Source organism: Suncus etruscus, chromosome 11, assembly GCF_024139225.1.
Source record: "Suncus etruscus isolate mSunEtr1 chromosome 11, mSunEtr1.pri.cur, whole genome shotgun sequence".
Taxonomy (NCBI): domain Eukaryota; kingdom Metazoa; phylum Chordata; class Mammalia; order Eulipotyphla; family Soricidae; genus Suncus; species Suncus etruscus.
This window is the reverse complement of record NC_064858.1, coordinates 77,360,599-77,374,229: the sequence shown is the minus strand read 5'-3', so window position 1 is coordinate 77,374,229 and position 13,631 is coordinate 77,360,599. Positions and strand designations below refer to the sequence as shown.

The 13,631-nt window shown below is 44.7% G+C and overlaps 2 protein-coding genes across 6 annotated transcripts in view; both read right to left on the bottom strand.

Annotated features, from left to right (window-relative positions):
- SLC4A8 (solute carrier family 4 member 8) overlaps positions 1-13,631 on the bottom strand; it is an 829,308-nt gene that overhangs the window by 526,709 nt on the left and 288,968 nt on the right. The window lies entirely within an intron of this gene.
- The window catches only part of LETMD1 (LETM1 domain containing 1), a 72,621-nt gene that overhangs the window by 2,371 nt on the left and 56,619 nt on the right, over positions 1-13,631 (bottom strand). Inside the window, exons 2-9 of one of the 5 annotated variants that reach the window (XM_049783522.1) lie at positions 10,855-10,914; positions 10,203-10,354; positions 6,254-6,369; positions 5,452-5,534; positions 1,326-1,512; positions 1,122-1,223; positions 872-1,024; positions 216-312 (exon numbers count right to left, since the gene is read on the bottom strand). In XM_049783522.1, coding sequence (XP_049639479.1) covers positions 216-312; positions 872-1,024; positions 1,122-1,223; positions 1,326-1,512; positions 5,452-5,534; positions 6,254-6,369; positions 10,203-10,209 — 745 coding nt within the window. In that variant the 5' untranslated portion in view covers positions 10,210-10,354; positions 10,855-10,914. Of the gene's footprint in view, positions 1-215; positions 313-871; positions 1,025-1,121; positions 1,224-1,325; positions 1,513-5,451; positions 5,535-6,253; positions 6,370-10,202; positions 10,355-10,854; positions 10,977-13,631 lie in introns of those variants that run through there. The other 4 variants (XM_049783519.1, XM_049783520.1, XM_049783523.1 and 1 more) reach the window with 4 other exon arrangements.

The window sequence follows — 13,631 nt, the reverse complement described above, 5'->3', positions numbered from 1 at the left end:
CTCATGAGGTATATGTGGTGTTGGGGAGCAAACCAAGTTTGGCCATGTGCAAAGCAAAGGCCTTACCTACTATACTATCTCTCCAGTCCTACCCCTCCTTGTTGCTTTACAGTTTACTCCATCATCTGCTCACCACTGTAACAACTCAAAATAATCTAAGAATACTGTGCAAAATGAGTTGCACCTTAGTGGCATAATCATATGGTTTGTCTTACCTTTTAGGCTACAGGAGATGCGTAGCCACTCTCCCAGCCAAGTTCGACACCTCTCTTCAGCAATATGGTTAGAATTTAGGCCACGAAGATAACAAGCCTATTATCACCCAGAAGAGAAATAGTCACAAAATGAGTATTCTAAGTGTAAATCTATAACTAACCCAAAATATCCTTTAAATTAAGTTATAACATCACCCTTAAGAGAAACATCAATGGTAGCTGAACATTATATATACAAGAAAGAACCTAAATAGCAGAATTAACATTCAATATTCTTAAATTTCGAAAGGCCCAGTAATAGGAAATATAATCATGAGAGTTCCTTCCTAAAAGTTATGTTTGCTGAGAAAAACACACGAATTATGAGAGAATAGAGAGGTTGCATGTTGTATAGTAACAGGTAAAACCAGGAGTACTCTGCAAATCCCAGTTCCTGTGAGCTCAAAATCCCACTAAGGTTGCAATCAGGCTCTTTTTGTTGGTTTTTTGGCTTTTGGGGACACACCCAGCAGTGCTCAGGGATTACTCCTAGCTCTGCTCTCAGAAATCACTCCTGGTAGACTTAGCTAAGGATTAAGCCCACATCCATCCCAGGTCAGCCACGCAAATGCCCCATTGCTGTGCTATCGGTCCAGCCCCTACAATCAGGCTCTTACCGATTTTACCTCCTGAGCTGTCAGTTGGCCAATCCCCAGCTTCGTCAAAGCCTTGTCCAATTGGTGAATCACAGTGGTATGAGTCCTTAAACGGTATCTCAACAAGACAGAAGGCAGGTAAGGTGTGAGAAGCATGGCTCGACTCAAGGCTTTCTGTGACAATGGAGGACAAAGTTAACACCGTATTATCTGGAGCAAAGACCCAAAGCTAAGTAAGTCTGTGAAAGAGGAAAGACCTAGAAGTGCTCACCATCTGGAAAGCCTGGAGCTGGTCCAGGCCCAGAGGAGGGTTAGAGAAACATTCTCGCAAAGCCAGGATCTCATGGATTTCTGGGTGGGTGCCTCGCTTTATCTGGGGAGAGATAAGAAACTGGTGGGTCTTGGAAGAGGCCTTGTTGTTGGTTTCAGTGCAAAAGGGATTTAACAATATTTTGATTGGCAGAAGGGAGGATACCTTGGTGCAAAGCTCTGTCATATGCTTCTGGAGTCCTGCATCAGGAATGAGAGGGATGCCCTTTTCTAAATAATGAAGGACGTCTGGGTGGGACTGCTTCCGGAGACCATGGTAGACATCTAAGAAATCAACTTTTTGCTCTGGGGTCCAGAAATGTTGGACCAGTAGTTGCCTGGGAAACAGGTACCTGAGAGTAAAGAAATCAAAAAGTCATTTGAATAAGCATCTTTCGATGTGAGTTGTGCTAAGAATGCACTGTCAGACATGAATATGAAGGAGATGTGAAGTAGATCCAGTCCCCACTCCTTCCCTTTTCATAATGAGTTTCAGACCAGGGTCAATCTCACACTGCAGTATTAACTTCATGCCACATCACTGAAGTTACATGAGAGGATGTAGTAATGGAGGCAATCTGAGCACATAACTCCTTTGAGATTAAGTATGAAGAAAACACTTGGTTGGAGCTGCCGAGCACTACAATAGATGTGATACTGACAAGTTAAGGTTATAGCACAGGCCTATGTACATAGAAAATGGAACAGCAAATGTGTTTTTGTTTTTTGGGTTTTCTTTTTTTTTTTTTTGGTTTTTGGGACACACCCAGCGGCACTCAGGGGTTACTCCTGGCTCTCTGCTCAGAAATTGCTCCTGGCAAGCAAGCTCCTGAGACCATATGATGCCAGGATTTGAACCACCGTTGGTCCTGGGTTGGCTGCTGGCAAGGAGAATACCCTACCATTATGCTATCTCTCCCGCCCAACAAATGTGTTTTTAATTCATTCATCTACATGCATGACATAAAACATGTCTAAAAATTCTCTGTCAGTCCTCTTACAGAGGAGAAAAGTTTAACCCCTTTAAAAAATCTGGGGGACCTACATTACCATCAGGACAGGGCAGAAGTGAGCCTTTGTGACCACTGAAGCTGTTATAAATGTAAAGTATATGATTTCTCCCACCCCCCACTTCTTGCATGATGTCCTGGTCACAATCTTGGTAGAGGGGTCTATCCATAGTCTGGGGCTGGCTGGTAGTTGCATACTTAAGCTGAGGTATTCTGTGCACCTGGCTGTGATGTACTAGATATCACACACTTCTGCTGCAGTGCCCAGGATCCCAAAGGTGGATGTACTAGGATGTACTTGGCAATAGGGTTGGTGTTGGGATTTGAACCTTGTCTAGAACTGATAGCTTCATAAGACAGGGCTCTACCACTGAGGTGTCCCAGGGCCTCTACAGGCCTTTTTTTTTTGGGGGGGGGGCACACCCTGGTGGTGCTCAGGGGTTACTCCTGGCTATCTGCTCAGAAATAGCCCCTGGCAAGCAGGGGGACCATATGGGACTCCGGGACTCCAACCAACCATCTTAGGTCCTGGGTCAGGCAAACACTGCTGTGCTATCTCTCCAGCCCCAAGGCCTATTCTTATTTTCAGGAACAATAACTCTGAAACCAGAGCTGAAAGAAGTTTCTCTATTCTGCTGCCCCTCTATAAAGGAGGCTACTAGATTGGCTCTGGGAGAGAGAGTTCCAGTCTTCTAGGCACAGATGCTAAAGCCCCAGACCTAAAACTGACCTAGCCTGTCCAGACTATTCACCAGTTCAGTATCAGGAACTCTAGCTGATCCAAATGGTAAAGAAAAATCAACAACCAAGTCATGTCCAAATCTGGACCTACTCTATCAAGAAGTAATGCTAAACTATTACATTGTAAGGTTGTTTATCAAGCATTGATTAACAACATGCAGTGTCACAGATTACAGGTATACTCTTTTTCTTTCTTTCTTTCTTTTTTTTTTTTTTTTGGTTTTTGGGCCTCATTAGGCAGCGCTCAGGGGTTACTCCTGGCTCTGTGCTCAGAAATTGCCCCTGGCAGGGTGGGGGACCATATGGGATGCTGGGATTCAAACCACCACTCATCCTGAATTGGCTGCATGTAAAGCAAATGCCCTACTGCTAAGCTATCTCTCCGGCCCTTTTCTCTTTTTTTCCCCTCTTTCTTTTTATCTGGGCCACACCCAGTGGTGTTCAGGGGTTATTCCCAACTGAGCTCAGGAATCACTCATGGTGGGCTCAGGGACCATATGAGATGCTAGGGATCAACCTGGGACACCTGCATGTAAGGCAAATGCTGAACTCTCTGTACTATTGCTCAGGCCAAAGGTATCATTTATTTTTTTATTTATAATTTTCTTTTTGCAACACTTGATAATACTCAGGGCATAGTCCTGGCTCTGTGCTCAGGGATTACTACTGGTGGGGCTTAGATAATTATATGAGGTTCCCAGGACTGAACTAGGGTCAGCCATATTGCAAGGGTGGCTACCTGCTGTATCATCTATCCAGCCCCTAAAAGTATCATCTTTGAGACAGTATAGCAGATAAGGTGTTTGCCTTGTATACAGCCAATCTGCGATACTTCTTCAGCACTGCATACTATTACTACTGGATATGGTCCCAAAACATCACATCACATCCATCTCCTCCTCTCTTCCTCTCCTCCTCCTCCTCCTTGCTTCCTCTTCTCCCTTTCCCTTTTTCACATACAGTAATAAGGGGCCAGAGTGATAATACAGTTGGTAGGGCACTAGCTTTGCATGAGGCTACTTTGATCACCTGTATCCCATATGTTCTCCTGAGCACCACTGGGTATGACCCAAACCAATAGCAAATAAGTAAAAATATGACATATAAAAAATAAAGACTTAGGTTATTTGAACATAAAAGACACTTGTGGGGAAGTATTCCTAATGATGCTCAGCACTGAGGACTGAACCTGGGTGCTCCAGCCCTTTGAACCACTTTTCAATCTAAAATGTTCTTTTATTTTTTTGGTTTTGGGGCCACACCCAGTGACGTTCAGTGGTTACTCCTGGCTATGTGCTCAGAAATCGCTCCTGGCTTGGGGAACCATATGGGATGCCAATGGACCAAACCGTGGTCCGTCCTTGGTTAGCCCATGCAAGGCAAACACCGTACTGCTTGTGCCACCGCTCCGGCCCCTGACATGTCTTTTATTTTTTCTTGAAGAAAAATATCTGTCCCAAAGGACTGGAGCAATAGCACAGCAGGGAGGGCATTTGCCTTGCACATAGCGGACCCAGGTTCAATTCCCAGCATCCCATATGGTCCCCCGACCCTGCCAGAAGTGGTTTCTGAGCAGAGAGTAAGGAATAAGCCCTCGGTGCTGCTGAGTATAGCCCCAAAACAAAACAAAAAAATAATCTGTCCCAAACTGCTCTATCTCTCAGGGGTGGATATCCCTTTAGGGATGAAGGAAAAGAGTCCTTTTTTTGTTTGGGCCATAACTGGTGATGACCTAGGGGAGACCTACTCCAACATTAAACACACAAGTTAACCACTGAGTCATATCCCCAACCCAAGGTTCTTTTTTTGTTTTTAGTTTTTGGGCCACATCCAGGGATGCTCAGCTGTTACTCTTGGTTCTGCACTCAGGGGTCATTCCTTATGGTGCTTGGCAGCCATAACAGATGTGGAGGATTGAACCTGGGTTGGCTACATACAAGGTAAATGCCCTACCCACAATGCTATTGTTCTGTCCCTCAGCTCAAGGTTCTTATATCTTAGGTTTATATCATGTCATAAGAGAGTATCTACCAGACAAGAAGATACCCACAATGCTATTGTTCTGTCCCTCAGCCCAAGGTTCTTATATCTTAGGTTTATATCATGTCATAAGAGAGTATCTACCAGACAGGAAGATATTTGGGCCACCAGAATGCACACATGTCCGAGTGAGGCAGGTACTAATAAGCAGCTCTTTTTTTTTTTTTTTTGGTTTTTGGGCCACACCCGGCGATGCTCAGGGGTTACTCCTGGCTGTCTGCTCAGAAATAGCTCCTGGCAGGCACGGGGGACCATATGGGACACCGGGATTCGAACCAACCACTTTTGGTCCTGGATCGGCTGCTTGCAAGGCAAATGCCGCTGTGCTATCTCTCCAGGCCCAAGCAGCTCTTTTATAAGCCTCAGATTGATGAAAAAAAGTAGAGTGTGAAGCTTGACAATCTCTGCCTAGCTTCTATACAAAAACATTTTAAGATAATGTTAAAGTAAAACCTAAAACCTACAAAAGTTAAATATTCAACGGACATAGTTTATACTCACATTAGCACGAAGACAAGGTAGTTGGCAAAGGGTGGGACAGAAATAACACCTAGAAAAAAGAACTTGGTGATATCTCGACGAAACTAAATGGAAAAAAAAAAAAAAAACAGAAATAATTTTAGCTCAGGTCTAGTTCTCTTTACAGCAGCTAATCCTTCCTTCCCACTGTTCCCTATTATACAATAAACTTCATTAAAATCAAGAAAGGGAGTAAGATTGCTTCTATCAACTTTTAGATGTTAAATTTCCTGAGGGTAGAATCCCTAATTTGTTCTCTTCTAATCTCCAAGAAATGTTTTAGTATAAGGCCTCACATTCTACCAATTCCCTTAGTAAATGTTTCCTTAGCTATATAGCTGGGCTTCAGAGTCGAATTCAGTTTCAAAATTACCCACCTATTTACCACCACATACTACTTTCAAACTGCTGTCTTTTTGGTGGTGAGAACAAAGCCTAGCACCTCACACAAGCAAGGCAAATGCTCTATCACTGAGCTACATCCCCACCCCACTTGATGCCTTCTGGATCTTCTCAGAATTTTCTATGTTCAGAAAGAAGATGGACAGGGGTTCTAACTTTTATTCAAAAAGTGTGCAGAGACTGAGGGACACTACTGTGGAGGGCTACAGTCTGAACTTAAGTTAAAAAAATGTATTTGACACTCTTTTAGTTCACTACTTTGATCTCAAAGCAAAGGGCAAAAGATTAGACATGAGCAGAGAAGAAAAGGAAACAAACTTGAGAGTTTAGTTAACTTTAATTACCTCACCATAAATTTCTGATATCTGCCCCTGGCCCATACCTGTCTCAAATGCTCCATCTCCCGGTATGAAAGTTGATGAAACTTTATATTTTGCTTCCACATATTTGTCTTTATTCTTCTAGCTTTTTTGGCATCAGCCCATAACATCTGCAATCCTGCCTCATTAAAGTAGAGGACACAGTATGATGTTATCCCAGTTTATATCTTTCCCCAACTCTCTACTTGTGGGTCCCTCGCCCCCCACATACACTCACTTGTGCCTCCCCACCACAAATTAAAGCTTCACATTAGGCTACCTGTAATGCTTAGGCCAACCAGTACCTCCCTTCTCATCTCTCCAACTAGTGCATCATCTGTCTTTCCAACATAGGCTTTTGTGATCTATGAATGGGCTCCCTCTCTCCATGACTTTTTATTTCTAGTTACTTCATTATTTGATGAGGGTATTGAAACAGGGCCCTCCTTATATATATAACTCATACGCTTATCATTGTGCTACATCATTATTTTTGTTGTTTTGGTGCTATACCTGGTAATTTTCTTTTCTTTCTTTCCTTTTTTTTGGTTTTTGGTTTTTGGGTCATACCCAGAGGCACTCAGGAGTTACTCCTGGCTCTGCATTCAGAAATCGCTCCTGGCCGGCTCCAGAGTCCATATGGGATGCCGGGTCTCATACTGGGTCTCACTGGTCTGTCCTGTGTTGGCTACATGCAAGGTAAACGCCCTACCACTGTAGGACTCCAGTGGTAATGCTCCAGCTCCACCTGGTCATTTTCTAGAGCTAGTCTGATGCTCGGGAAACCACATGGTATCAGTCATTAAACACGAGTAGAGCAATTCCCAGGCTCCTCATGCACCCTTCATTTTTTTTAAACTTTATTTATTGATTGACTGGTTTGGGGCCACACCCTCAGGGGTTACTCCTGGCTCTGCACTCCGAAATTGGCCCTGGCACACTGGGGGACCATTTGGGATGCTGGGAATTCAACTGGGTCCCTCCTGGGTTGGCCGCATGCAAGGCAAATGTCCTATCCCTGTGCTATCTCTCTGGCCCCCTCATGTACCCTTTAAAGCAAATACTACAGGAGCTAGAGTGATAGCACAGTGGGTAGGGTGTTTGCCTTGCAGGTGGCCAACCTGGGTTCAATCCCAGGTTTCCCAGTCTGCCAGCAGTGATTTCAGAGTGCAGAGCCAAGAGTAACCCCTGAGCAAGCCAGATGTGGCCCCAAAATAAAAATAAACGAACACAATTCCCCTAAATTTAGGAAGTCTTTTTTTTTTTTAATAACCTCTGCTTTTCTTTTTTGTTTTGCTTTTTGTTTTTTGGGCTACAGCTATTGACGCTCAGGGGTTACTCCTGGCTATGTGCTCAGAAATCGCTCCAACTTGGGGGGACCATTTGGGACACCTGCGGTCCATCCTAGGCTAGCGCTTGCAAGGCAGACACCGTACCTCTAGCGCCACCACTCCAGCCCATTAACCTCTGCTTTTCTAATCAAAAAACACTCTTAGCCAGAGATTGCTCAATTGACTAAGCACACGATTCCTATTGGTTCAATCCCCAGCACATGATCTCCTGAGCACCACACTGAGAATAGAGTGAAATTTAGTCACATTGTTGGGAATGGCTCCAAAAACCAAGAAAAAGGAAAGATGTTAATAAAAGCTGATACTAACTTTTTTGGAAGATGGGTACTTGCAGTGCTGAGGACTTACTCCTGGGGTCTGTGCTCAGGGATCACTCCTGGGGAGGCTCAAGAATGAAGAATCAAGCCCAGGTTGGCTGAATGCAAAATAAGCATCCTATTTACTGTACTATCAATCTGGCCCAGACTTCGGTTTTTTTTTTAATTTAAAACATAATTTTGAGGGTTTTGGGTCATACCCAGGGGTATTCAGGGTTACTCTTGGCTCTATATTCAGGACTTCTGTTAGTACAGGATAACTAAGGATCACCCTGGGTTGGTTAAATGCAAGGCAAGGGCCCTATTTACCTTCTCTGGCCCCATCCAACTTTTTAATTTTCACTTTAATAGGAAAAGGCCTCTCCAGCAGTGCTGGGGCTACCAAAGCTACACATGTCAGAATGTGGGAAGCCATAGGAGCAGGAATCATATATACAATGGGTCCTTACATGTGGTAGTTATGTCTCCTCAGTCCTCTGAGCTATTTCCTTTTATTTATTTACTTATTGGGTTGCTGGGAGTCAAACCTGGGTCAGCTGTGTACCAAGTAAGTGCCTTACCCACTATACTATCTTTCTGGACATTATTTTACTTGTGTGTATATTTAAAATGGTCCATAATGCCTAATAATGCCTTCGAACCCATTTGTCATCCATTTTTATTTATAAGCCTGGGAGCATACAAGCATAGTCTGTTATTATCTCTAGAGCTAAGGATAAGCATTTTAAAATTTTTATTTATTTTTGGTTGGGGCCACACCCTGTGGTGCTCAGAGGTGATTCATTGGCTCTTCACTCAGAAATTACTCCTGGCTGGCTCAAAGGAGGGAAGGAATCAAACTCGGGTAGGCCACATGCAAGACAAGTGCCTTACCTTGTAACTTCAGTCCTCAAGATAAGTATATTATGGGCCAGAGAAATAGCACTGTGGTAGGGCATTTGCCTTGCATGTAGTCAACTTGGGACGAACCCAGGTTCAATTCCCAGCATCCCATATGGTCCCCTGAGCCTGCCAGGAGTGATTTCCAAGTGAAGAGTCAGAGTAACATCTGAGCGGTGCTAGGTGTGACACACACACACACACACACACACACACACACACACACACACACACAGCCCCCGCTAAAAAGGGGAAAGTATTTTTAAGTCTATCAAGTTAGTAATAATTACAATATACAGAATTAACACCATGGTAGTTCATTATAATTGGTAATATGATGAACATACAGTATATATTAATAGCCATAATCACATCTACAAACACTTAGAAATTAGGCCCTAAGTAACTATATGCATTGCTTTATTTAACCTTCAAAATAAGGTAGTCTGGGACAGAGCGATTGCACAGTGATAGGGCATTTGCTTTGCACACAGACAACACGGGAAAAACCTGGGTTCAATTTCTGGCATCCCATGTGGTCCCCCAGGCCTGCCAGGAGCGATTTCTGAGCACAGAGTAACTCCTGAGTGCAGCCAGGTGTGGCCCCAAAACCAAGAAAAACATTTTTAAATAAAAATTAAATAAAGTGGTCAATAGGTAGGTTCTATTATTATTCCTAGTTTACAAATAAGAAAACCCAGGGACAACGATTTATTAAGTGGTCTAATCAAACAGTGACAAACTGGAAGTTGAATCAGCAGGTGGCTCCAAAAAGGGCAGCAGACACAGTTCCAATGCATAGCAACTAAAAGAGATACGATTTGAACCCAAACATGCAAAAACCAAATATAAATAGTCCTATTACAAAATATGCTACCTAGGACCTATTCGTAACAAAACTTTATCTGCCTTTTCTTCTGAGTCAAGTCAACTGGTTTTACAGGGCAGGTCTAAGCAGGATTCTATCCCTGACCTTGTAAATAATAACGGATTTCGACTACAATCAGGTATATGTATTAGTACAAAAATAACTATATAACCCCTGAATGTTGCTAGTAATTTTCCTATAATTCCATTCCAGAGCTTTCTCAAAATATGTAAATTTAAATTAATCCAGCATTTAAGAAATAGAACACACTCCAGTCCAGAACACATTCTTATATCTGCAAATAGCTGGGTTTTGGTGGTGGTGGTGGTGGTGGTGGTGGTGGTGGTGGTGGTGGTGGTGGTGGTGGTGGTGGTGATGATGGTCGTTTGGGGCCATACCTGGTGGTGCTAAGGACAACTGAGTAACTTTTGGGTTATGAGTGCCCATAAGCACTAAGTCTCTTGTACTTATCTCTTCAATCTCTCTGTAACTGAGTGAGTCTCTGATAATGCCCTAGGTCCAGTTCAAGGGGTTCCCATTTTAATTCTGATTTTACCTTTCATGAAGATTGTGTACAGGAGATAAACGCGGGGAAAACGGCGATTTAAAAACGCGTGGTATTTCCCATTAATCGCTTTTGTCTTGGTCACCACATAAGAAATCAAACTCTTCACCTCTGCCTTTGAAGATAGGTGAATCTTTGAAGACCTGCAAGAAAAATCAAAGAAACTATCTAGAATCTGGGGGGAGCCTCTAAAGTTCTGAATAGAAAAATACCACCTTCAGAGAATGAAAGTCTGAAACTTCTGAGGTCAAGATCTTGGAATCAGAAAAACAGTAAGTAACCAGGCTGAGAAAAATCAGATCCCAGAGGGCAGGCAGAAAGGTAAACTGGGGAATTAAGAGAGTGCAAAAAAGAGGCAGACAGAGAGAAGCAGCACAGAAGACTGAGGTGGAACTCAGGACACACGAGAAATGCATTGGAGACTATTGGAACTGCACGTTGAGAGAGAGAGGGCCAGGAAGTCCCATCACTTAGCGAGAATCGGGGTACAGTTTCTGGGCGTACTAGCAATCGACGATCCCGAGGTGGAACCCGAAAAGTTTTTCAGCAGGCAAGCAAAGAGAACCAAGAGCATGCAAACACGGCTGCACACTGGGAACGACTGAGCGTCCAATGCTTTTTTTTTTCTCTGCAGGGCCCTCACCCGGGGGCTCTCCAGGCGACGCCAGGGCGAAAGAGCTGCAGCTCGCGAGTGACACCGGGTCTACGGGCGAGCGCCGAACCCCATAGAGCGGCCCGAGCCCAGCACACCCTGGACAGCGCCATCTTCGCAGAGTAGGAGGGGCCCGGCGAGGGGCGGGCCTTGGGAGGTCAAAGGTCTCCGGTCGGCCTTGTGTGCATGCGCCTTTCCAGGGAGGTGATTGGTCGAAACCCTGTACCGGAAGTGACGCTAAAGCGTAGCGTGGAGATTGGGCTCGGATTGGGCGCGGCGAGCACTTCCGGGTGAAAGGTTCCCGGAAGTGGACTCTTCCCGAGGGACGGGGTGTGGGCTGTGTTGGGGTGCGAGAGCTGCTTGCGGGACGTCCTGTCGTCCTCTCCTTGAGAGGCTCAGTGACCCCGCTTGGGTCCCTAGGGTCTTCGGGTTCCTCCCTGCCCTGGCCCTCTGCCCGCCTGTAGCCCGGGCTCCGAGCCCTGACGCTTGCAGGCGACTTGGCAGTACCGGGCCCGGCTCTCCCGGGGGATGGAAGGGCCGCTCGCCCCCTAGCGGCGCCTCTTGGGATCGGCCCGGTGTGCATGCAGTGAGCGTTTTTGCTTTGTGGGTTTTCTCCTAGCTGACTTGGTGGAGAATGAATGAATTGTCTCTTGTCTCGGGACCCCACGTAAGTGTCCCAGCACAGCAGGCTGAGTTTGGGAGAGGTCCGGGTTGCATCTTGAGACTCCTTGAGTGTCAAGTCTCGAGGTTCCCGCGCCTTCCTTTCTCTTGATCGTCCTTTCCAAAATAGCATCAAACTACCCAAAGATGTTTTCTTTCACCCCGCTGTATTTGGGCGCTGGCTGGGGACTCACTCCTGGATGCAGAATTGCTTCATTGAGACACTTAGCCCAGCCTGTCTTCGCTATGGCCCCTCCTAGAATTCTGAATCATAAGAAGATGGATGAGTAGGATATAAAACTGACTGAAACTTTCACTCTACAGCTTGGGCAGGACTTGCAATAACCACATCAGGAACACTGCTCAAGACGGGACAATGGTAACCTGGGTAGGGCACCTTGCTCTGGAGGCCGAGCCCGTTTCCATCCTAGCACCACTTATGGTTTCTCCAAGCTGACCAGGAGAGATCCCTGTGCACAAGGGTATGGCCCAAAAGCCATACTGAAAAGAAAAAATGGAAGTTCAGATTTCTAGAACACTGCTGAAAAGGGGAACCAATCAAAGACAGGTTTAGGTATTGGGAAGGATGGACAGGGGGAAGTAGTTTTCTTATAGTAAAACAGGAATATATCTTGTCCTGTATATATATGTGTGTGTGTGTGTGTGTGTATGTATGTGTATATCACACACACACACACACACACACACACACACACACACACACGTGGCCACACCCAGCAGCACTCAGGGATTACACCTGGCTCAGCGCTCAGAAATCACTCCTGGCAGGCCCAGGGGACCATATGAGATGCCGGGAATTGAACCTGGGTCATTCCCAGGTCGGTCACCAAGGCAAACATCCTACCCACTATGCTATTGCTCCATATACTTTTTTGTCTAATATCTACCTAGGCTCCCTCATGCCACTGGACATAGAATGAGTTGTTGGTTCTGACTTCAACCATACAGTGCCATTTCCTTTTCTGGGACTTTGTTCATCTCAGCATCAAGCCTCAGTTGGAGTAAGGCAAAGCCTCCTTACTCATTTCTTTGTCATCTGTGGTCGCCTCCCTCCACTTACAGATCTTTAGAGTCAGCTTTTATAATTGCTGATCTAAGCTTGCAAGACATTTCACATTTCCTCTGACTCCTGGGATAAGTGTTTAATGCCTAAATAGCTGACTAGTAAGACTTTGCACAGTTTCTCACAGCTAGCCTTATCTCATAGCTTCTCCCCTTAGATTTCTGAGCTAAGAAACATTCACCTATTCTATTGCAGGCCCAGCAACACTATTGAGTACTCATGTTGCTCTCTTCTGCTCATAGTTTTGTCCCTATTTCCCTGACTTCTGTTTGTTTTTCTAGCTGATAATACATAGTTGATACTTCTGAAACAGGTACTCTGTGTCATCATTGTTTTTTACAATTGCTAAGTTATTTAATCCTGATTGAGATTGAGTTTTTGAGATAGGTTAGTTGTTAACTGCACTTATATAAATAAAGAGAAAGGCATAGTTTTAAGATTTGAATCAGGATTTAAATCCAGACAGAACGGTCAAGTGAATTACAATACATATAAATAGCACTATCTATAGGAAACTTTGGGGGGGGGGGTCACACCCAGTAGTCCCAGAATTTATTCCTAACTCTTCTCAGGAATAAACTCCTGGAAGCCTCAGGGGCCTATATGGGATGCCAGGGATCTAACCGGGTCAGTCGTGCAAGGCAAACACCTTACCTACCCCACTATTACTATGGTCCCTATAGAAAACTTTTTTTTTCCCTTGTTTTTTGGGACACACCCAGCTGCACTCAAGGGTTACTCCTGCTCTGCACTCAGAATTCTCTCCTGGTAGGCTCAGGGGACCATATGGGATGTGGGGAATCGAACCCAGGTCTGTCCTGGTTCAGCAGCATGCAAGGCAAACACCCTACTACTGTGCTGTCTCTCCAGCCAACCCTATGGAAAACTTTTAACCCCCACAGACTTTGGTTCCCTTGCTACCTGTGTAAGTATATTTATCCTTCACAGTACTTAAAAACATAATTAGCTGTGTCAAATAGGTAATGATTATCTTCCCTTTGGGATTCTAAGCTCACTAAACGTA